Source organism: Polistes fuscatus, unplaced genomic scaffold, assembly GCF_010416935.1.
Source record: "Polistes fuscatus isolate 324 unplaced genomic scaffold, CU_Pfus_HIC Scaffold9, whole genome shotgun sequence".
NCBI lineage: Eukaryota > Metazoa > Arthropoda > Insecta > Hymenoptera > Vespidae > Polistes > Polistes fuscatus.
In genome coordinates this window covers 2,984,651-3,008,536 of record NW_025113173.1, presented here as the reverse complement: position 1 = coordinate 3,008,536, position 23,886 = coordinate 2,984,651, and the positions used below count along the sequence as shown (strand labels likewise).

Here is a 23,886-nt window from a genome sequence, read left to right as displayed (position 1 = left end):
GCAATCGATTGCGATTGATTTCGATCCTTCGAATGTTTACATTTTTCTCTTGATATTCGAACTATCTCGTTTCTATAATCGATATCGATTAAAATATGACTATCGAACAGATCGAAGTCATATATATCTACGATTTCATATTTAATCTTTAATCTATTAACTGCGAACGTTTATTCCACGCGTAAATTAATATTAATTGAAACTAAACCTGTGCATATACATTTTCTAGTAGATCTCAATTGTTTTTTTTATATACTTATAGATTTTAAATTCAATTAGAGTTCATTGGAATATATGACACGTGATATTTAAAGATTAAAATAGATAACGATGCGCATTTGAAAGAAAAATTCTCGAATTATTGCGTCTCGATCTTTTTTATTCGATTATATTCGAATTCGAGATTACCCTGCGCGGCCCGCCAAGTCACGTGATTCGCGAAAATATCACGTGGCGCTTTTTGGTGCCCCTGCAGAGCGCGCCAGTGTACATTTGATTAAATATCATGACGAAAGGATCTGTTTGCTTCGTAAATACAAAATTGCAAGTTTGTCAACTTATCATTCGTGCGCTATTAAGTCTAATATTATAATGTCATTATGATAAAGGTTCATTTATTTCAATAATTAATTGTATATATCATTTATACGAGCGCACATACGTACCGATTTTGCGCGTGACATGTCGTGAGTCGACCCACTTTGCGAATATAGATCATTAATTCTTCCTCGACGGATCGTACCTCGAGCGTGATCTCATCGATATAACAAGTGTTCCTCGAACTTCCTTATTCTTTTTACAGAATATTGTGACGTTGTCCTATTTAGAGATTATTTTCTTGATCGTTAAGAAAAAAAATAAATTAACTTAAAACGTATACACGATCTCTTCGCACAAAGTTTCGCGTGTCATTTTTCTTGATAATGTCATGGATCCTAACGTGCTTCAAATAAGTGTGCATTTAGTGAACGATGTAATTAGGTTAAGTTGACTGATGACAGAAGGTTTTTGATTCTAACATGAGTTACCTTCGGAGTAACCCGACTGATTAAATGTCAAATACATCTCGTAAGTTCGAATAATAAATATTTGTCGACTCTGTTTACGTCGACTTACGATAAACATCGATTAGTATTTTCTTTTGACAGTATCTTATTTCGCTAACAATATTTTCAATCTTCGGATATATATATATGTATTTATAAAAATTTATAATAATTTTAATTTATATCATTATTACAGTTTTGTTGGGACAAACGTTAAATGACAAAAGTACCCATAATTATCAGGAACCAAGATGAACTATGGTTGTGCATTTACTAATATTTTATATTATTATGAAGACTCCATGCGCATGATAAACTTTTTACAAAGATCTCTACTGTATTTGCTTGTATATATCAAGGATATTTAGAGTGAAAGTTATCTTTCATCAATATGCCTCACGTGACTAGAAAATGGGAATTGTTTCCTGGACGGAATAGATTTTGTTGCGATGGCAGGATAATGACGGCACCCCAAACAGGAGTCTTCTATGTTACGGTGTGTTTGGTTGCCGGTACCAGTGGATTGTTCTTTGCCTTTGAGTAAGTTTTTCTTTTCTTCTATTCGATGTGTTTTGCATTGCAATGAATATTTGGATTCCTTTTAACAAGAATATTTATGATCCATGGATCAGCACGTTGTTTATTGAAAATGATACTATATCTTTTAGCCGTTGTCATTTAGTTTTATTTTCTTTAAATATCTCTATTGATATTTTACAGTTGTCCATTTTTGGCTGTACATATAACACCTGCAATTCCGGTAATAGGTGGATTATTATTCGTATTTGTAATGTCTGCGTTGTTTCGAACGAGCTTTAGTGATCCTGGTGTTATTCCAAGAGCGACCCCTGATGAGGCTGCTTACATAGAAAAACAGATTGGTATGAATATGAACATACGTGAATATATATTTTATAAAGTTTCTATTTTGTCAGAATAATCAGAATTATTCTGAATATTCGCATAATAGCTTTGTACATTCTAAATATAAATATTAACTGTTCGAGTCCTAAGCAGCAAAATAGCACTATTTCAATTTCTTATCGAAAAGTGTTGTGTTATTGAAATGCAATGTGAAATTGATATGTTGTTGCTTTGCTTGGCAAAGATTTCTGGGACTCAATCAGTTAACGTAGTTATAGATACTTATATTTTTTTTTAAATATTATTATTATTTACAATAACGTTCAGCTTGTGAATATTTTGTTAAGTATTTACTTATTTATGTCTGTTGCATGTGCTGATACAGAAGTACCAAATAATGGTAACTCTAAAACATATAGACCACCTCCAAGAACAAAAGAAGTATTGGTACGAGGACAGCCCGTAAAGTTAAAATATTGCTTTACTTGTAAGATATTTAGACCACCAAGAGCCTCGCACTGTAGCTTATGCGATAATTGTGTAGGTAGGTTAAGAAATTTTAGTGTATACTTAGCATCTTTCTTTTTTCTTTTTTTTTTTTCTTTTACACCTATCCTTAATATTTCAATAATTTGGTTAATGTATGTATATTATATATATATAATCCATTAAAGTCTATATATATTTTATTTTCAATTATTCCAGAAAGATTTGATCACCATTGTCCGTGGGTTGGCAATTGTGTTGGTAGAAGAAATTATAGATATTTTTATGCTTTTATAGTATCTTTAGCATTCTTATGTGTTTTTATATTTGCCTGCGCTGTTACACATTTAATAATGCGTGAGTATTTTTAAATGCTGAGAAAACAAATGAAATGAAAAACAATAATGTCTTATCAAAAATATCTTATAACAATTGTCTGTGTTTTTATCGTATTCAGTTACAAGAGATGACAGACCATTTTTAGAAGCTGTCAAATTATCTCCTGGTAGTGTCATTGTAGGAGTGATATGCTTTTTTTCCGCTTGGAGTATTTTGGGTCTTGCTGGTTTTCACACGTATCTAGCCACGAGTAATCAGACAACTAATGAAGATGTGAGTGTTAACTGAAATATAAATACAAATATAAAAAACTTAAAATAGTAGATTAATTTTCATCGTACTTACAGATCAAAGGTTCTTTTACAAGTAAAATAGGTCAAGAAAGTTTTAATCCATATAGTCGCGGAAATATTTGTGGAAATTGTTTCTATGTTTTATGCGGTCCTTCGCCTCCAAGTTTAATTGGTAATTTTCATGACTTCTTTTAATTACAATCATTTGTAAGATAATTGTATACATTCATTTGTATACAGATCGTAGAGGAATAGTTACTCCTGAGTACCGTGCAGAACAGGAACGAGTTTCTGATGAAAATGTGATAGCTAATAATAAGTCGTACGGAACAGTAAAGATTGTCCAACCACAGGTAACACACGGAATTTATTAAAAAGTTTAATTAATATATCGAGAAAATAAATGAAATATTTACATCGATTTTTATGATTTGTAGTCAAACGGAACTGGGCTGCAGACTAATGTTCCCACAGAACTAACGGATTCTATGAATAATCTTGTTACTGGTCGATACTCTCCAAGATTAGAATCTATTAATGGTGAGTTGTCTCTTTTACGGCATCCTTCTCGTTGTACTGATGAAATTCCAAAATATTCTCATCAGTTTATAAGTGATATTTATGTTCCATCATATCCTATGTCACATTGTCCTCAGGAAAAACATATGAAATATAATGTTAATGATAGGATTAATCCAGAATTTCAAAAAGGTATTCATAAGTATCCACATAGATGTAGAGAAGAGTATCACAGGTGTTCGGATAATAATTTAATATATGATCAATGCATACAAGATCACAAATACGCGATCGATCTTCAAAAATATCCGCAAAGATATTCCGAGGATACTCTGCAATATAAAATAGATGATAAAAACGGTTACTCTGATTTACAAAAATTTCCTCAGTGTCGTTCGGAAGATCCTTTACGAATTTCTCAAGCGCATCACACTATGAAGTATAATAATCTGAGATGCATCGATAATGGTATTAAATATCCGATAGCAAAAAATATATTACCAGCCCGTATATTAGGTGCTACTGGTATTCCTATACAAGCATTAGGGCTTGTAGATAGTCGTTTTGGTTCAAATCCGTTAAGTAATAATTTATCTTACGTTGAAAATTCATTTTGTCCTAATGATAGCACAGAGGAAAATCTTTTAAATAGAAGATTTATCATGAATTCTATGAGTGATAATGATGATATTTAACATTCATTATAATAAATGCATTATCGTTATGCGTTAGTTAATATTGGTAAAGCTGTCGCTCCACAGCTTTATAACATTCAGCCTCGCCTTTGTAATATGTAATATGATTGCAGCATAGCTGGCAATAATAATAAGGTAATCATAGCATTGGATATAATGTAGTATCCAAATGGCACTGGTAGTATTTTCTTAAAAAAAAAAAAAAAAAAAAAAGGAAATAACAAAAAAAGCAAGAAGTTGTAGTGCATTTAAATAACAATGTGCAATGTATATCGAATTATCGTCTTGTTGTTAGAAACCAATTTATGATATTAAAAACAGAGCTGTGTATATAGTAGATAATATAAATTTATAAAGAATTTTTTTCTTTTGTTTTTTTTTTCTTTTTTTGTAAATTATTAAGTATTCTTTTTCATATGTTTATATACAGTTGCATTTGATTTTTATATACGAGAATCTTTTTTTTAAATATATATTGATTATTTATTACGAGGAAAGTGTGAACTTTTTTCATTTTTGTTTTTTTTTTTTAAGTTGTATTTTTGAGAATATATATCGTTTGTATTTTTATTAAAAATTTATATTTATCGTTAAAAATGATTTTAAATCTGAAAAAGGTGCTTTTATCTCGCCAATTATAATTATTAGATATTTTTTCTCTGTAGGATTTAACACAATATTCTTTTTTTTTGTTACTGGTTACTAATGCTTCTGTCAAATTATTCGATAACAATTCAATGAATCATTTTTCTTTGTTCAAATTACATCCTGTTATCGAGGGCTCAGAGAATTCCATTTGGTAAGTTTACTTTCTTACATCTGAACTAAGTGTATGTTCTAATAAATGAATGGGTTGGCATTATTAATTATCTTAACTAAATCACTGTGTCATATATATCTGTTGTCTTTTTATCACGCGAAACTAATTTTATAGAACATTGTCATAATTCAGATATTAGTAATATACACATTGGCTTCTTCCTATAAAACAAAAAATTAACAAATTTCATATATCCATTTCTATTATATAGATAAATCTAGCTTTGTACATATTTATAGAAATAGATATAAATAAATAATATTGATTTGTTTTTTAATTTTTAATCTCTATTTATAGAAATAAAATATTTCAGATTTTTTTTTTCTGCACGAGATATAGATATATACCACATATTATTATATTCATCATATAAGAGTTTAAAATTCAAGTTATTATGATATTATTATAATATAAAATTACTAGAAACACTTATTTTTACATTCGGAAAGAAAACAGTGGTGATGGAGAAATCTAACTGTATAAAAGGTACTTGTATATCCGAGAATCATACACATTTCGCGTGCGTGATAATTTTTATAAATAAAACAATAATAATAAATCAAAATTCACACAATATAAAATTACATATGCACACACATTGTACAAAGTCGTGTGAATTAAAACATAATAAATAAATGTATGATTATGCTTACATAAGTTGTACATTGCAAAGGTACAGAATAACTCGTTGTATATACTTTGATATTTATTTCCTGGTATATTTTATATATATATATATATATTTTTTTTTTCTTTTAGATAAAATATGAAGAAACTATTTAAAAATTGTATTGCTCATCTTTTTCTAGGTAGTACTACAAATAGTGTAAGTCAGCTAGTTACCAACGAAGTACCATTAGCATCGCTCAATATTGCTCCAATTGATATTGATGAAATTGCTCCGCTCCCTCCGCGTCCAAACGTTGCAGTTTCTTCTACGTTGGATACCAGCACAGTACCATCAGTAACAGTAACTACTCCGTTGTCTGCGTCAAGGCTTAGATTGTTACAAGACACTACCATGATTGAATCTGCATTAGATTTAGATTCATTGGAAGATTCTAGCGTTGGTAAAGGAAGTCAAGTAGGCCTTATTAAAATGGGAGCAGTATCATAATTCCATCTATTTTTATGATTAATTTAATTTACAAACATACACACATACACACACGCAGAATACACATTTTTCTCTTTTTTCAACATTATATCAGAGTATTTACCAATGGAAAGTTATTATATATACATACATATACATACTTAAAGAAATGATATCAAATTTTAGGCCTATTTGTGTGATATAAAAGTATGTGTAGCAAGTGCAATGATTTAGTATGTGCAATGACTTAGTAAGTGTTGTTCTTTACAATCAAAGATTACCAAATTTTTTGTGATTTATACAATTTAGTAGATTTGAAAATATTTAAAAGAAAGAAAAAAGAAAAGAAAAGAAAAAGAAAAAGAAAAAGAAAAAGAAAAAGAAGAAGAAAAAGAAAAAAAGAAAGAAGCTCAATTTTATATTTCTCATAGCCACAAGAACCTGGGTACAATATTAGCATTTAATGGATAATGGATTAATATAATTTACAAATTATATTAAATCAATCATAATGAAGCATACATACACACACATATATATATACATGTATATTATATGCGTATATTAAAATTGAACCAATACATTATTGATTATTTTTGTGGCAAACTGAATTTTTAAAATTCATTGAAGCGGCACTATTTACTACTTACAATTGATTACTCCAACTTTTTTTATTTTTTATACAATAAATACCGGCTCTTATCGACACGTTTGTATACAAATTTTTCTGATTTGCGCTTCTTACATCCACGTAGCATATATTCGATCATTAAACTTTTTCTGGTGTGCATATATATATATATATATATATAAAACTATTGTAAGTGTAAGTATGACTCACACACAAATGTTTACTACTATTGAACTTTTTTATAATAATAACACTTTCAAATGATGTCTTTCCAATAGAATTATTCTGTACAGTGTAAAAAATACATTTGTAAATACAAATAAGTATAAGCATAAAAATAATATAAAAAATTTGAAAGCATTTAACGAATTTAATGTAAAATGATGCAGTGTTCTTATGAAGCATTTAAACGAAGTAATATGATTATCACTGCCTTATTTATGAGTAACTACTACTTTCATATTAAACACAACAACAGCATCTTGTTATTTGTTGATTTGGCATGGTCTAAACGAAACATATTTTATTTACATAAATAATTAAACATTTAATGATATATATATATATATATATATATATATATATCAAGAATATAATGTTATAAATAATGTATATTTTAAATATATATAAAAGAAAAGAAAAAATTATACTATTAAAAATAATTACGATATATATATATATATACATTCTGATTTTTTTGTATATATTACAATGTATATGACATTCTGTATATACATATTATGAATATATCGTGTTAATTGTATCTTTAAAAAATTATAATATAGCACAATTTAAAGAAAATCACTTTTTTTCTGACTATATTTCTTTTTTATTATAAATTTCAAATACCAAAATTATCACATTAGTATATATATATATACATATAAAAAAAAGAATTGCTTACTTTTTTGTAGTTAATTAATATAAATGATGGAAAACCATCGCAATAACACCTATAAGAATGGCAACACCTAAACCAATAATGTGTAGACTACTTAGATGATTCTCAACTTTTTTAATATTTACTGGTATAATAGGAGGACCGCACTGACAATTATCTATGGATTCTGTATTAATAAGAAATTTCGTATTATTTTCTTCACATTCACAAAATAATATTAATTGTAATAAGTTAATTTACCTGCATGACATTCTATTTCTTTTTGAATGTCTAAATCCTCGACGTCTACGTCTAACAGTTCTTGCAAAGATACCAATGCTTCTTGTGGTTCTTCACCAGGAAATAAATAACTCGATAATGTTACCCTACTTTTATGTAAGTGTATCAATATTCTTCTTGGTGGTTCATGTAATGTAATATTTTCTAAAGAAAGTAATTGATTTTAATAAGGATTATGAAGATATGTTAATAATATTATTATTTGTATATAATACAAATGAACCTTCAGGAGAGCCATTTTCCTCTTCGATCAAACTGTCAACGTGCATTTCTAATCTACTGGCCAATGATCTTACTATATCTTCTTTTATTGCAGTAGTAGCTTCTTCGATACTTGTTTTGTCAGTTACGAATGTTTTACTAACCAATTGACCTATCAACCATAATGATTCGCTGCAAGGTTTTATTTTTGCTTCTATAGATGTTGATTTCTCCTGTTTAAAATAATCATAAAAATGAAAATTGTATATAATATTGTATTAACTATACAATTGTAAATTTTCTATTGAATTACTAACACAAGGAATGTACAAATCAACTTGCAGTTGATTTTTGTCATTTTCATTTGTTATTATTGTCTCAATAGCATCCTCTGATGATCTGATTTTTCCTTCTATCGTAATGAGTGCAGAATCTATCATTTTTGACACGTCTTCTAATATTTCCTATAATTCAATATTATACCATATGTTTTTTTCATTCAAAATATATAAACAATGAATATTATAATAACTGAAATTGACAATACCTGCAATTGTTGTTTAAGCGATTTAGGTTCTTTACTCGCTGGTATACAGAACATTCTATCTAAATTAATAGTTGTTTCAAGTTCGATCCAAGGAATCCTCTTACTACGAAACTTGATGTCAACCGGTTTCAATGTACATTCTCCTCTCAAATCATCAATCATTTTACAGACATATCTGTGAATGAAAAACTGAAATGTAGATAGAATTAAAATTCAAACACATACGTATAAGTATCTGTTACAAGATTAACCCCTTGCACTATGATTGAATGCACTCACATGTTGTTATAGCGCAAGGGATTAAATAAGGAAAGAATAAGATCGAGCTTAAAAAGAAGAAGTTTCTTTACCTTTGCGTTTTACTGTTGTAAGTTAATATAAAATAATATCGATTAGCTCCATAAAGATATCTGTTGTTTAAAAAATTGGTGAGAATAATAACAAGAGCTACTGTTAACTTATCTACATTATCAGAATCATCTAAAATATCTTCGGGTCCAGCCAGGAATATGCCAAGTATGCGCATTCCCCCAGGCAACATTCTTGTAACCTTTAATCAAAGAAAAGGAAGGAAAATTAATAGATGGAAAAAAAGATTTATGAAATAGAAACAAATACTTACATCAGTGGCATGATCTGCTAACCAATATTCCTGTATATCTTGAATAGATTCAAAATCTTTCTTGGAATCACTTTCATCAGTACCATCCAAAGAACTGATCAAAGTTTCTTCGACAACATTTTTAGTACGGGGTGGTGGTGTTCTCGCTAAGTGTATGAAATAATCTTCTTTTTCCAAACTCTATATATAATATATTTTTATATTATTTATAAATTATTATATATTAACAGTAACACAAAAATAAAGTAGATAATTCAAAAAATAATATACAATAAAATATTAAATTGATATAAAATGTACAGTCACATTTAAAAACATATTTTGTCATAACCTACTTAAGTGTGACATATGTTAGAATAAAATAAAATTAACGACTACGACAATGTTAATAAAATAATAAAAAATAAATATCTGACCTGTCCTAGAATTAATCCCACTTCGTATCCTGACGTACCAAAGGATGTTAAACGAGAACGAAGAGATACTTCAGATATTACTGTACGCCCCATTTTTATTGTTTTTCCTTAGACCCTATTAAAAGTATATAATCTGGCGCGCTTTTAACTCTCCGTTGTCTGATAACAACTACGTAAATGTCTTCTTTATTTTACGTATTAATGTTTAAAAAAAATAATATTAACGTTATCCGAATATTAGAAATTATTTAAATTAAAAAGTATTTAATTAAAAGTCAGATTTTGTAACCACTGAATTTACATTGTAATAATAAATATTGATTACCGTAGTTCTTACGAGCACCATCTAGCGAAGAAACGTAGAAATAAATTTGAGCCGGGTGCTCCTGATGATAGGCAATACGTTTGCATACGCGTATAAAGTCGCCCCGTTTGCATTTATTTCATTAATCATTTTAATTTCGAGAAATATATATATTTAATTATTTAATTAGATTAGAAATGAACTTATACGTTAGAAAATGATTTAAAAAATATTATAAGGATATTGTTTTTTGGATAACTGTAAAATATTGATAAACGTTTGTTTGCCTTTCGGTTTCTAAGCGACATATGTAGTATCTAACTACTGCTGTTTGTCAAAACATGCAGTAAACCTTTACATCAATATATTCTACGAATGTTAATTAAAGGTGTTGGAAATATAATTAAATTCTCGCCTACTGCTATGCTTTCTACAGAAGCCAATCATGATTACAACGTTCAACCAACATCCGAAGAGCAACAAGCTAAATTACGAAAGATCGAAGAGCTTACGAATATGTTAAAGGTTATTATTAAATTATTATATTATAGAACAGAATTTAATTGAATGAAATGAATAAAAAACATTATTTTATATATTTTCTAGGACACGGATAAGAACTTAACAATATGCGAGGAAATACTAACGACTTATTTGAGGAAACGATTGAAGGTACGTGTTGAAACTAATGACAAATTTTAATATTCATATCTATTATTTCTATGAGTTTGTATTTTATTTATTTAATTAAAATGTGATATATAAATGACATTTGTATTTATGTATAATATATAATGTAAATAATAGATGATAAAAGAGGATGATGTGTGAATGATAGTGTGAGAATGATAGTGAATTTATTCACTAGCTAACTTTACGTGCTAACATTTACCTAAAACCTATATTTTTATTCGACTTCGATCAAATTAATTTTCTAATTATTATAAATTTGTCATACTCGTTATTAGTTTAGAGAATATGATGATGCACATACAGACACACTTCTCCAATGATAATCCGTTGATCTTTCATAGATTACCATTTTTTGTACCATCCACCATGACCACCGCCGTACCAACCTCCATGACCACCGCCATACCAACCTCCATGACCACCGTACCACCAAGGCCAACTAGGGTACCAACCATTATACCATCCTCCACCCCATCCACCGTACCTAAAAATAAAAAAATATATTTTAAGAACAAATGCATAGAATAATTGTTCTAATCTAAGGAAGAAAATTCTTACCAAGGCCAGCCATAACCACCATAACCACCTCCGTATCCCCAAGGACCCCAACCATAACTTCTCTTATTTAATTTTTTATTAGTTTCACCTTCTTGATTATTTGGTTGTGCTTGGAGTATCGTTGTTGGTTGTTGTTCGATTTCCTTGTTTTCATTTGATCTCGTAGAGACGATTGTTTCCTGGCCAAAAACCAGGACGATCAACCCAAGAAGCAACTGAGAAAAATACAAATAAAATTAGATTTCAATATTAATTCCATACATTTTTCATTAGAAAAGACTTCTTCAATGTTTTACCAGTAGCTTCATATTAAGCCACGTGTACCGTTGAACTAACGTGGTCACAGAAAGTTGATACTTCTTTTATACCAAGTTGTTCATGTAACTCGTTCATCGGGATACGGTAAATTCTTAAAACTGGTCCTACCGAGAGAATTGTTTAACTACGTAATCACTTGTATCAAAGACTGATTATTGCACGAATTCGATTTAAGGAGAGAACCTGAACGCGGAATTCAATTGGTCTACGCAGTGTCTACCGGTATCTTGTTTTACAGACACAAAAACCCATACTTGTCGATAGTGTACAGTTAATGCGACTTGATCGTTAATTTAAAAAAAAATATTCGAATATATATATTATCAATTATTATGACAAATGTACAAATGCTGTTGTCAAATTGTTTCATCGTAAAAAGATTGAAATTAAAAATTGTATTATAAATCAATAGAATTAAATATAATCTCGAGATAGTAGATATTGAGATACATTTTTCTACAATATAGAAGTTTCTGTCTTGTCTGATTAGAGAGCTAGTTTTTGTTCCTTCCTTCTTTGATTCCGGGAGGTTTTGTAGTACTGGATTAGGAAACTGATATCCACACAAGTACACAACACAGTGCCAATGGCGAAAACTTTCTCCTGCTTGGGAATAAGTTAAATAGCTCCGGTGCTTACGAAAGTCGAATCGGAAGGTAAACTCTATCTTCGATTCAATTTAATTCCTTCTCACAAGACAGACAAACATTTATCATCGTAAAAAAAGACCAAGGCAATTCGTACGTTTCGAATCGATGAACCACCACCAATCATTTCGCAAGAATATCATGAACGTCTCTTCCCCCCTGTTTTTTTTTTATTTGCATTATTACATGCAAAATGATGTAACTTATCGGAACGGAAGTATCTAACCACCATCAGTTGTAATTTCTTTCAATTAATTTAGGAAAAACAATTTGCCAATACTTCGTGTTCATTTATTTTTGTGTAATTTCGTAATCGTCGTTTTTCTTTTTCTATTATTTTTATTAATTAACAATGCATCAGCGCTTTCACTCGATCAGAATGAGAAAAAATAAAAAAAAACAAGAAAAACTAAACGAATTTCTGATTTGTATAAAACACGAGTCGTTAAATAATATCTATAAATACGTAGATTAAAATATTGAATCAAAGTTTAAATAGATTTCGAAAAAGGGGGAAAGTTTCTATTCTATTCTATTATTTCTTTTTACCAACCAAAAAATTCTCTTCTAGGATATGTTTCGCGTTATTGGATTTAACGAGTTTTCAACGTGGAATAAAATAAAATTACAAAAATAAAAAAACGTTCATTTGTTAAGTCAACCGTGATCCATAAGATTTTATGTTATTTAGCAGAATCAATAGTATCAGTTCGTCAGTCTTATGAGTTTCCTTTCCTCTACGTAGTACAAGTAAAACTTGCCGCTTCAGTTGTCGCAAATCAACAAGTGGATGCGTGTAATTGAGGAGAAACTCTCTCGACATTTCTTTCCGATATTATGCAAAAATTTATCCTCTCTAATCATACGCCATTCTTTCTCAGTTCGAAGAATCACGTTGACTCGTGAACATTAATATATTTTTTAATCTCCGTTAAAAGAATTTATATTTCATTAAATCTTTGTACTCGTATTTTGAACGATTCGCGAGTGAAATTATTTTCTAGAACAAAACAATCTATTAAAAATATTAACAAAAGTATTGTGCCATGTTGTTAGATGCGTGAGAATTGAAAATAAATTTATTTTTAACAATGAAACTCGAAGGATCATTCTGTATACTCTACTTGTTCTATTTCGTATACGCAAATGGTGTCGAGTACAAGAACTTTTCCATTCCGGAATATTCTTCCATCAGAAATATCTATAATAACAGCGAAAATTTCAATATCACCGACAAGTATCGAGACAAACGTGCATTGGGTTTGATTTTGTCAGGATTAGCACAAATTTTTGGATACAACGTGGCCCCGATACGATTGTCAACGCTACCAAATCCAACTGGAACTGACAATAATGCAGGTGCATCTGGGAACAATCAGAGTCCTTCTATGCAACCACCGATGCAACCATCGATGCAACCACCGATGCAACCACCGATGCAACCACCGATGCAACCACCGATGCAACCATCGATGCAACCACTAATGCAACAACCAATGCAACCTCCAATGCAGCAAACTTCTTCATCACAAATGATGCCAATGTCAACAACCCCAGCACAACCAAGGCAAAGAGAAACAATAAGATTTACCGGTGTTGTTAATTTTGGGAATAGATCCGACGTGATTGGGCATTTGCAACAATACGAAAGAATATTTCATGGTGATCAAACAGCAAATGCTGCACCATCATCACCATCACCACCATCATCATCATCATCGATGCCACCACCTGTATCAACAACTCCAGCATCATTCAGTACAATGTCGTCGTTTGATATAAGGGATTCCTTAAAATACAGGCCACCATTGTTGACTCCTTTTTTAGTGAAAATCCCTTTACCGATAGCACCTAATCTTCCAACACCAATATCTTCAACAATGATAAACAATTCTCCAAAAATGAATATTATTAATGTGCCACGTAAAAAGGAACAAGAAATTGTTTATAGGAAGAATGAGAATATTGAAAATTATAGCGTCGAAAATAAAGAAATTCAAAGCGAGAAGGATGTTGCCAGACCGGAAAATAAATTTCAACAGAATATTTATATCGATGAACCATATTGGAAAAAGTTGCACGAGGCAAGGATTGCTCAATTGGAACGCCAACAGGAAGAATATGCTGAAAGATTGAAGGAACGTGAAAGAGAACGAAATCATAGTTATCATCCTAAACAGGAAGAAATAATAAATCCGCAAAAAGAAGAGGAGGAAGAGGAGGAAGAAGAGGAAGAAGAAAAACAACAAAATCATAATTATCAGGAAGAGGATCATTCCGAGCAAGAAGAACAATCGAATAATCGTGAAAAAGAAGAAAATGATGAAGAAGAAGAGCATCCGGAAAATATTAAAGAAGAAAGGCACGAAAGTAACGACGAGGAATCCGAAACTTCAGGTGAACGATACGAAGAACATCATCCAGGATATCCACGAGGAGGTCCTGCCAATGAAAAACAACAATTGCAAAATACCGGAAATTACAAAGATTACGAGAATGATTCTTATAGAAATTATGAAAGAGAAGAAAATATCAAAGAACCATTACCTATAAGTGATTATTACGAACAAGAGAAACCACCCCAACAACTTCGCGACAGTTACGGTGAAATTTTAGATAATCGTGCATTGGTGGACGAAAGGATCGCTAATTATTTCGACAAAAATAAGAATCAACAAAATGACGATAAGGATTCTAATAAAAATTCTGAATCAATCAACGAATCCGAGGAAAAGTCTGAGGAACGATACGAGTTGATCAAAATTGAACGGAACAACGAAGATCCTTACAAACGAATTCGAGAAGAATATGCGATAACACCTTTGGAAAATAAATATGAAGAATTTAATTTAGAAACTACCGATAAATCGGAATTAGAAAATATCAATGCGTCGGATAATCCAAATAACGATAATGATCGATACGATCAAACTACTACGAATACGAACGATCAAATTGAGGATAGCGAGTCTAATTTATTCGTAGATAAAACTAAACAAATTAATTCGAACGAATTGATATCTAAAAAGGTAAGTAACATTCGTAATAATAATAATAATAATAATAATAATCCGATAAAAAATAAAACGTTTGACGAGTTTGCTTTTGTCAAACACTCGCCGTACATTTTACCAATTCGTTATGTTAATGGGCCAGACGAACTCGAAGAAGCTAGAGCACGTCGTTTTCATTCCGAAAAAATCAAGAAAGCTAATCATTCAAGAAGTATCATCGAAGAAAAAAGATTACCAAGAAAAAAACCAAAAGTGGAAGACTTAACTCCGAAAATTGGGCTTCCGGAAAGATTGACTGCGAAAAAATTGCACGAAGGTGAAACTAAAGAAGTTCAAATTTGGCCGGCACCGTTTGATTTTATTTTTGATAGTACGGAAAAAACTAACGTGATCGTTCCTATTAACGCTCATGATCGTTCGAAAGAAAATTTGTATCGTTCAACTGTTATTCCTACTCGTCGTACGATTGTTTATCAGAAAAATGCTAATAATTTAGAATACTTCACAACATCTGCACCGGCGCACTACGAAATTTATCACCAATCCATTTTACCTTAATAAATAAATGTTTAGATCTTTTATGGGTTTTATTGTAATCTAGAGAAATGAGATATATATATATATATATATATATATATATATATATATATATATATGTTAAAATAAAAATTAATGTAATAAATTTTATGCTTTCTTTTGATTGCTCATATTTTGTTTGTTTAATGTTGAACATATTATAATTATTACGTTACGTTGTATAAAAAATGATTATATAGATTGTTTTAAATAAATCTTAAAATTGTTATTATAAAGGTATTATTATTGACATTGTTTCTTCCCCTCGAAAGATAGTGTACATAGAATATCATAGATCGTAATATTCGTTTGTTATAAATGATTATCTTTTGTTACAGGATAAAAAAGAAGAAATAAAACGTCGCAATGTGTTAGAGAATAAAATGACCGAAATATTAGAAAATTTAAAAACACGATTATTGATCGAATAAAACAAGAAAAATATATATTTCTATACACATATAATAAAGTATTTTATTTTTATCATTTGCCATTTAATAATGTTCCTCATATTCGCATGAAATTTTTATTATTTAATATATAAATTATAATAGTTGCATTTTCATTTGTCAAACGCACAAATTAAATTTATTCTTTTGAAAGATGTTAAAACCAACAAATATATTTAATTAATATTACGAATATAATAAAGCGATATTAGAACATTTTTAAAGAGCATCTTTATTTAAAAATATATACATATATTATATATATATATATTATATACGTGTATATATTTACAATATAAGATTCAAATATTTGTCAAAGAATCTTCTTTACTATTTAAACTATACTGTCCCTATATATATATATATGTGTATATATGTATATATATATATATTTATTTGTACAATAAAAATGCGATATATTATCTCATTCTACGGAAAAATATAAAGCAATATACAACACTGGTAGTAGAGAGCAGTAAACAAATTTACAAATGGACATTTATCATCCCCCTTCGCGATGATATCAACGATAATTAAGATTAATTAACGATAAAAATAGAGATGTGTACTTTTTGTTTCATTTAATATTCATTTATACAAATATATTTAATAATTAATAATATCCCTAATCACGCAACGCGAATATTTCTTTGTGCATCGTCAATTGGATCATCTGCTCAACTTAATTCTACCAAAATTGCTTTTATATTATAAATGATTTTTTCAATGATGATAATATTTTAATGACATCCTCTCTATCCTTCCCTTTTTTGTCTATTACTTTCTTTGCACAATCTAATATAAAATAATCGATAATTATTAATATACACAGATTATTGTGATAAAGAAGATGATAATATTGCTGTTGAATTTAATTGAAATATTTACAGATTAATTATGCGAGAACCATAAATAAGCTTTATCGTACCAAGATTCTATATATTTATATTTATACTAAGCGTGCAAAATGTGATATTTTTTTTTTTTCTTTTCTTCTTGCTTTTTATTTTATGTAAAAATAAACGTGAATTATTCTCTCTCTTTCTCTCTCTCTCTCTCTCGTGTATTATCTATGTTCGTTAAGTACAGTGCAATTATTTGCAGGCAAGTTCACTTTCACATTGTAAACAATTAAGACACATATTTATCAAATATTTGTAATGACCGTTTTGTTGGATCTTTTCTGTTTTCTGTTCTTCCACAAATATATATATTTCTTGTTACTTCAACTATTAGAATTTCTTCGTTCCTTACAACAACTCGAAGTAATAGTGAATATTTTGTTATTCCTATTTGATCATTCCCGAATACTCCTTAATCTTTTCTCAAAAAGATTAAAACATCGATCGACTTATTTTTACTTCTATATCACATCTTTCCATCGTAAATTCTTTCCATCGTAAATTCTTTCCTATCTCTTTGTTTTATTTTTTCTTTTTTTTTTTCTTTTTTTTTTTTATGAAAAATATGTCAAATGGAAAGATTCGTCCATTGTATGTCGCGATAATTTTTTCTACCAATGGGTCGGTGTTCCAAATTCTTTTCTAATACTAGTACATCAGCCATATTTACTTTTTATGCTTTTTTTTATCTTTTTTCTATGTTGTTTTTATCAATTGCTCATTGACGTCTAAGGCTGATAAAATTAAAATTTCCCCATTTAAGGGAGGAGAGTTTCACTCTTCGATGATAATGATTATTTGTTGTTGTTTCAATCAGTGTCGGTTACTTTTCTCCTGTTAGTGTCGTGCAACGTTGATTGTTCTGACATTAAAAGTTTTTCTTTTAAACATTGGTAATTGTTTAGCCTGCATACTGCATAATCCTACAAGTATTCCAAATATTATTAGATATGATAAATAAAATGCAACTTTTATAGAGAATAATTTTTGCTTTATGATAACGTAATTAATTTACCCAATATCCAAACGGTATTTCAGATAGTTTAGCATTGACAATACTCCAGAGTCCCCAAAACAGATGACTGGCTAAAGAAAATATTTGAATTTCCATCATAATACGTTCTTCTTCCGTCTGTGATTCCTTCTGGACTGTTCTCAAGTAACTCTTGATAAAATTGAGCTGTCGGGAGAGAGAATATCACGATTAGTATTAACACGAATAAATACATATTCCAATATAAATATGTGAATGTTCAAAATTTGTCATTAATTATTTATCTATTTTAATGATGGCAAACAAATTAAACATGTATGCTAACTAATTTGTCTTACGACAAATTGATTATGTAATACATTATCTAATATTTGATCTTATATGCCTCAAAGTTAAACATGCCTCTATGGTTTAACATCAAATTTCAATTTTAACAAATATTTTTAAGGAAAAAAAAATGATAAAGGTATGTTTAACTATAAAATAATATATATATATATATATGAATTTGTGGAGACCTTCGGTTTTCTGTTTTATATAAATATATATATATGGATGCGTGTGTTCTGTATGTGTGTGTGTGTGTGTGTTTGTTTGTTTGTTTCTACATAATACACTTTCTTTTCGCGTATATAATATAATTCAAATATTCTTATTAATACAGAACGTGTCTCCTTGTTTTAATCTTCTATTAATATAAATATATCTATCTATTAATATAAAAATATTATAAATTGATATGATTCAATATATAGACACGAATAAATGATAATCTTTGCTTGTAAAACAAAAAGCACACTCGTGCTTTTACTCGCATAGAAACATACTTAATATCTTTTTTTAAACGATTTGATCAAAAAGATAAACAATAATTATTGAGCCAAACAAAACGAATGCTCGTTTGTGTAATCGTCGTTCGAAATAAAACAAAATTTAATATCTCAATAATAATAATAAAAAGAAAAGAAAAGAAAAGAAAAAAAAAAGACAGAAACGAAGGACACACACAGCCTTTTTTGATTGGTTGCATCGAGAATCTACGAAGATTACGGATCAACTATCGTGAGTGCGTGTAGAAGTACTCTAGGTTCGTAGACGAGCAGATGTGGGAGGGTGTGCTGTTTCGCCATGGGGTAGATGGCACACAGGTGGTTCTGGTTCCATAACTTGGAGAGTACGAGTCGGGATACGTCGCAGTGGCAAGATTCATATGCCGCCCAATTTATCCTGATAGCGTGCATCGATCCTGTCTCTCAATCCGTCAATTGGAGTCCTGTGAAACTAATACATACACACGCAACACACGCCAAGGTGTTCACCCTCCTCGCAAATAGAACAATACAACAAATGGGCTTAACGCGCGTGCTTCTCGCACAAATGTTGTTGGTACGTATCTCGTTTAATTATTGAAAAAGAAAGAGAGAGATAAAGAGAGAGAAAGAGGAATCAAAAAAAAGGATTACAATCGCATTTGAAGTAAATCTAAAAATAATAAGGAATCATTATCGTCTTACAATTTAACACGTAACGATAATAATAATCATAATAATAATAATTGTGAACAAAATAACAAAGATCTAAGGAAAAACAAGATATGTACTTTAAAACAAGTGCGAGTTACGCTACGATATCTTAAACGTTATCTTTCTACGCGAAAATACGATGTGATCAAATATATAAATATAATATATAATATAAACTAAAATGCAAAACAAAATAGTTGTGCATTTGTTTATAATATATATATATGTATATATATGTATATATGGATGTAGGAGGAAATGCTCCTAACGGTAAGAAACAAATAAATAAATATGTAGAAATAAGTAATCGAGGGAGAGGGGGGTGGAAAAAAAGCTGATGAAAAAGCCTTACCAATTCTTTTGTTTATCTAATTTTGCGACCCTTCCTTCCCCAGTATCCCGCTAACTTACCTTCTGCTCTTTAGACGGCCCAGAACCAGTTCTTTCGTGGAAGAATGGATAATTCCCTTCCGTGTAATCGTACTGCCATTCGATGAAATGATTCGCGATATCGAAGCCTCTGTAGTTGTAGGAACAATATTCAAAGTCGATAACAACTAACTCGGTTTTCCGGGAGTTTTGTCGTAGAAGGATATTACCCTCTTGCATATCGTTGTGACAAAATACTACTGGATATTTTTCTCGAGCGACAAGGTCCCTGAAAAATAATATGGTAAAAGAAACAATTGTTATTAAGCAAACACTCAAATAAATGTAATCGATAAATTAAATTATCATTGATTAATTATATCAACCTGCCATTACAATAACTGGAAAGTGAACGATACGAGAAGGTAGGAACTTTTATTGGATAATTAAGAATTGAATTTTTAGTTTTATAAATAAAATGTATTTACCTGAACCAATTGATTTCCTTCTCGAGATCGATCGATCTAAGAGTGTAAACGTTTTCGTGTTGACGCGGATCTACTTCATCAACAGTTTCTAAAATATCTGTTGCTGTGGCAAGCCACTTGGTCATGGTATCCCATAACCAAGTAGGTTCTTTACTAATCGGTACTTGCATCATGTGTATCTGTCCCATTTTTTCACCTATCATCGTGCTCAATGTTGGATCGGACAATTCTTTGGTTAACAAAGGTCTTGCCGGTATGTATTCTTCGATACGTCCACCGGGAAATATGCCGTGCAATTTGGGGCCAAGTCGCCTCTCTGAAAGTAGCGTGAAGATGACGGATTCGGTGATAAGTCCCTCCAACGCCCTTTCCCCGTGTACTTGACCGTACAATCGTAATAAAACTTGCCGCGGTTCTCCGCGTATTGGTACAGCACCGTCTGGCAGCTGAACATTGTAAAGCCAATTACTCAGGCCACCGCTAAAAAGGAAAAAAAAAGAACGGGTTAAAAGTAAATAGGGTTGAAATAATCAATAATTATTTATATAAAACTATTTTAACTCCTCGCATGTTACAATTCTTATAGCACAGCGTTTCTCAACCTACGAGTCTTGGTTTAATTATTGTAGCTGAAAAGTAATGATAACAACCTTGAGTTGCATTGACAAAAGCCAATTAATTTATACAAAATATAATCAGCAAATTTGTGTAGAATGTTTTTGCGATAATGACGCGATATAACAGGTGTATCTTTTAAAGATAATAAACAGTGACTCTAGTCTACTCAGGTTCATTAAACACTGTATATCAAAAACATTAGGGATACATGATAAAAAAGTCGAGAAACGCTGAATTAGAGTTTTACGATTATAGGTATTGTAAAATAATCAAAGATTTATTAACCTGATACGTTTTAGGGTAATATTCTCCGCAGTAACACGCTTCCAAACACCATGAAGATAATCTCGACAGATACGTGCAGCTGTTTCCCTCATTTCGAGATTTTTTCCTGACATCTGTATGAGAGAAAAGAACAAAAAAAAACACACACACACAAAAGACTACATTAGTGCATTGTAAACAATTATTAACATAAGTGAAATACTTTTGTGCAAACGATTATATCGTTAGATATAAATATTTAAAGACAAAAGAAAGCGTAAAGAAAAACAGTGCTTTGCAAATTAACCTAACACGAAAGATTATAAAAATGTGAAGATAGAACGATGCATTTGTTGCGTGCCATAACCTTAATTATTATTCTATATATCGAACCTGCTGATTGAAAACGGTAGTTCAAAGATATTTTATTTTTTTCTTTTTTTTTTCTTTTTTTTCTTTTTTAATTTTCCTATTTACTTGATCCTATATCTCTCGATTGAAAATTTGTCTTTTTGTATTTTTATTTTAAAACGATGGCGCGCTTTTATTACAGGTAGAATTATTAGAAGTAGTAGAGGAAGAGTACGAAGAGACACGCCTTCGTATCCTGCAAATGACGCAGATTTCTCCTCGACGTTACTCCTGATCGTTTCATCGACGTTTAATTCAATGGATTCCAAGTACAACGAGGAAGAGAAGGAAGAAGACGACGCGATGCACACAATGCACACTATTATTTTCTAGATTTTTATCCATAAATTAGATACTAATCGTAGACACAATTACACACTGCAAGTGGAAACAAATAATTCTTTCACACATTCCTCTATTCGATTTGTTCTCGTTTTTAGTTTTTAACGAAGAAAATAATACCTGTCACGATTGAAGAAGTTTTTATTTTTTTTAACAAAAGAAAAATATTATATTTAATTATTTTTCCACCATTATTCTTGTTAGAAACATTCTTGTGACCCTAGCACCAGTGTTCTACGAATATCGCACAAATGTATGATCGCAGGCCTGCGCATCGTACCGATCAATGTTCCATTTCCAAGTATCTATATCTAATCATCTTTCTTTACATTTAAATATTATTTTTACTTTGTAATATGCTTCACACTCATTTTTATTGATTAAAAAGAGTTATACTGAAATTGAGATCGTTAAAAGAAACTTTAACTTACGTTCTAGTTTTTCCAATGATTCAACCCTGTTTACACGAACCAAATATGTCGTCAATCGATTTTGAAATAATTCAAAAATGGCGCCACTACTCGCCATCTATCAAAATCACGACGTACTAACTTTGCGCGTCGATAATTAAATAAATTCAATAATTTTATTGTTAAAATATATGAAAGAAGATATTATTAAAAACAACTTTAAAAAATAAAAGGAAGAGAATTTTTTTATTTTCTTCATAAAAATTTTTTCTATTTTAAATAAATTCATTTCAATTTCTTGCCAAGAATAAACAATCACGAAAATACGATTATTTTAAATAATCTTTTAGAAATTAGTTTTAACAATGAGATTTTCTTATCCACAAGAAAAAGAAGAAAAAAAACACGTAACAAAGAAGTTGTAAGCATTAAAAATAGTGTTCTAAATCTCGAAAGTTATTGGTCAGACCTCTAGCGTAAAATAAGCATAGTAACAGCTGGAATATTTTTTTGCTTACTCAGTTTTATTTTACGAGATAAGTTAGAAAAAAATGACGTGTACCTTACGAAATGTGATTATTCGAAATAATGAAATGAAGTATAAATATTAACGAAACTTTCTAATATTAAAAAGTGCACAATTATAAAGAGGCCAAACTTATAAATAAGATAATAAATTTGGAAAAGTATGTTGCACGTGTCCATTTTTGTATACGCACCTTGTTTTCTACGCCCATCGTAGTTTCAACCAAATCTTATACGTGCTGTAGTGTTTCGACAAAGAAAATCTTTCGATCGAGTTTAATATCACTTTTTTTTCCCTTTCCTTTAGTGGATTGACTATAGGAAAAGAAGAAAAATCACAAGAAGAACGTGCAAGTTTAGTTTGTAGAGACCGGCGTGTCGATCTAACTTCTTCCTCTTCTTTTGTTTTGTTTCTTTGCGTTTTTTTGATAACTTTCTTGTTACTTTAAAATGGCGTTAAAGGGTTCTCAACCACGAATGTGTTCTCGATTGATGAGAAATAGATAATAAATGTTTTCTTTTTGTTATCTTAACCAAAGTTTAATGATAATAATATGGAAACAATGGAAAAAGGAATACGATACGAGAAATAAGAAAATAAGAAAGTTAGACAAAGAAAGATAGAAAGATTAATATTAACTTTCTTAAATCTAACAAAATATTATCTAATTTGGATAATAAATGAAATGTAAGTAGAGCTCAGTCACAACACGTCAATCGTCTAAA

At 29.9% G+C, this 23,886-nt stretch overlaps 5 protein-coding genes and 1 long non-coding RNA gene across 16 annotated transcripts in view; 3 read left to right on the top strand and 3 right to left on the bottom strand.

The window, feature by feature from the left end:
- The first annotated feature begins 1,422 nt into the window (after positions 1 to 1,422).
- Positions 1,423 to 6,481, top strand: LOC122525570 (palmitoyltransferase app). Of its 2 annotated transcripts, XM_043648457.1 has the most exons (9): positions 1,423 to 1,586; positions 1,767 to 1,927; positions 2,296 to 2,454; positions 2,616 to 2,753; positions 2,854 to 3,008; positions 3,083 to 3,200; positions 3,269 to 3,381; positions 3,466 to 3,568; positions 5,872 to 6,481. In XM_043648457.1, the coding sequence occupies exons 1-9, from the start codon at positions 1,438 to 1,440 to the stop codon at positions 6,177 to 6,179; spliced, it is 1,404 nt and encodes a 467-aa protein (XP_043504392.1). In that variant the 5' UTR covers positions 1,423 to 1,437; the 3' UTR covers positions 6,180 to 6,481. The 2 variants fall into 2 exon arrangements, with proteins under 2 accessions (XP_043504392.1, XP_043504391.1); XM_043648456.1 differs by lacking the exon at positions 5,872 to 6,481 and having other exon boundaries at positions 3,466 to 4,572.
- On the bottom strand, positions 1,709 to 3,204 carry LOC122525619. 2 transcript variants are annotated; one of them, XR_006305831.1, is made up of 4 exons: positions 3,081 to 3,204; positions 2,872 to 3,019; positions 2,265 to 2,770; positions 1,709 to 1,906 (listed from the first exon to the last, which is right to left on the bottom strand). It is a non-coding gene; the product is annotated as an uncharacterized LOC122525619 (long non-coding RNA). The 2 variants fall into 2 exon arrangements; XR_006305830.1 differs by having other exon boundaries at positions 1,709 to 1,903.
- Positions 6,482 to 7,050: 569 nt separating the features above from the next.
- On the bottom strand, positions 7,051 to 10,098 carry LOC122525580 (protein odr-4 homolog). Its single transcript, XM_043648480.1, has 9 exons — positions 9,756 to 10,098; positions 9,340 to 9,519; positions 9,068 to 9,267; positions 8,718 to 8,892; positions 8,488 to 8,634; positions 8,193 to 8,403; positions 7,931 to 8,113; positions 7,694 to 7,856; positions 7,051 to 7,296 (listed from the first exon to the last, which is right to left on the bottom strand). The coding sequence occupies exons 1-8, from the start codon at positions 9,846 to 9,848 to the stop codon at positions 7,708 to 7,710; spliced, it is 1,338 nt and encodes a 445-aa protein (XP_043504415.1). The 5' UTR covers positions 9,849 to 10,098; the 3' UTR covers positions 7,051 to 7,296; positions 7,694 to 7,707.
- A 394-nt stretch (positions 10,099 to 10,492) lies between these two features.
- The window catches only part of LOC122525564 (histone H3.v1-like), a 24,739-nt gene continuing 11,345 nt past the window's right edge, over positions 10,493 to 23,886 (top strand). For 3 of the 4 annotated variants that reach the window (XR_006305820.1, XR_006305821.1, XM_043648447.1), the window contains exons 1-3: positions 10,493 to 10,584; positions 10,666 to 10,731; positions 13,551 to 15,344. Coding sequence is in view for 2 of the 4 variants with exons in the window: in XM_043648447.1 (XP_043504382.1) it covers positions 10,689 to 10,731; positions 13,551 to 15,344 (1,837 nt within the window). In the remaining 2 variants the exon portion in view is untranslated. Of the gene's footprint in view, positions 10,585 to 10,665; positions 10,732 to 13,550; positions 15,345 to 15,431; positions 15,638 to 23,886 lie in introns of those variants that run through there. The other variant, XM_043648448.1, reaches the window with a different exon arrangement.
- Positions 17,356 to 23,740, bottom strand: LOC122525584 (choline/ethanolamine kinase). 6 transcript variants are annotated; one of them, XM_043648490.1, is made up of 7 exons: positions 22,346 to 22,772; positions 21,866 to 22,261; positions 21,494 to 21,606; positions 20,591 to 21,070; positions 20,145 to 20,391; positions 18,232 to 18,396; positions 17,356 to 18,139 (listed from the first exon to the last, which is right to left on the bottom strand). In XM_043648490.1, exons 3-7 carry the CDS (start codon positions 21,604 to 21,606, stop codon positions 18,026 to 18,028), a joined length of 1,119 nt encoding a protein of 372 aa, XP_043504425.1. In that variant the 5' UTR covers positions 21,866 to 22,261; positions 22,346 to 22,772; the 3' UTR covers positions 17,356 to 18,025. The 6 variants fall into 6 exon arrangements, 5 of the variants coding, with proteins under 5 accessions (XP_043504425.1, XP_043504423.1, XP_043504424.1 ...); XM_043648488.1 differs by lacking the exons at positions 21,866 to 22,261; positions 22,346 to 22,772 and adding an exon at positions 23,355 to 23,719; XM_043648489.1 differs by having other exon boundaries at positions 21,866 to 22,772.
- Positions 23,815 to 23,886, top strand: part of LOC122525583 (galactose mutarotase) — a 6,665-nt gene continuing 6,593 nt past the window's right edge. The window contains exon 1 of the mRNA XM_043648484.1: positions 23,815 to 23,848. The gene's annotated coding sequence lies outside the window, so the exon portion shown is untranslated. The remainder of the gene's footprint in view (positions 23,849 to 23,886) is intronic.

Bases quoted from the DNA above. Each gene is read 5' to 3' on its own strand.
- LOC122525584 (XM_043648488.1), bottom strand. The intron at 20,392-20,590 runs GTAAATACATTT...ATTATTTTTCAG, and splicing joins AAGGAAATCAATTGGTTCAG to GGACCTTGTCGCTCGAGAAA. The intron at 18,397-20,144 runs GTAAGTTAGCGG...CTCTCCCGACAG, and splicing joins GGCCGTCTAAAGAGCAGAAG to CTCAATTTTATCAAGAGTTA.
- LOC122525580 (XM_043648480.1), bottom strand. From the start codon at position 9,848: ATGGGGCGTACAGTAATATCTGAAGTATCTCTTCGTTCTCGTTTAACA. The intron at 8,635-8,717 runs GTATTGTCAATT...ATTGAATTATAG, and splicing joins CGCTTAAACAACAATTGCAG to GAAATATTAGAAGACGTGTC. The intron at 8,114-8,192 runs GTTCATTTGTAT...TACTTTCTTTAG, and splicing joins GGAAAATGGCTCTCCTGAAG to AAAATATTACATTACATGAA.
- LOC122525570 (XM_043648456.1), top strand. From the start codon at position 1,438: ATGCCTCACGTGACTAGAAAATGGGAATTGTTTCCTGGACGGAATAGA. The intron at 2,754-2,853 runs GTGAGTATTTTT...TATCGTATTCAG, and splicing joins TGTTACACATTTAATAATGC to TTACAAGAGATGACAGACCA. The intron at 3,201-3,268 runs GTAATTTTCATG...ATTTGTATACAG, and splicing joins TTCGCCTCCAAGTTTAATTG to ATCGTAGAGGAATAGTTACT.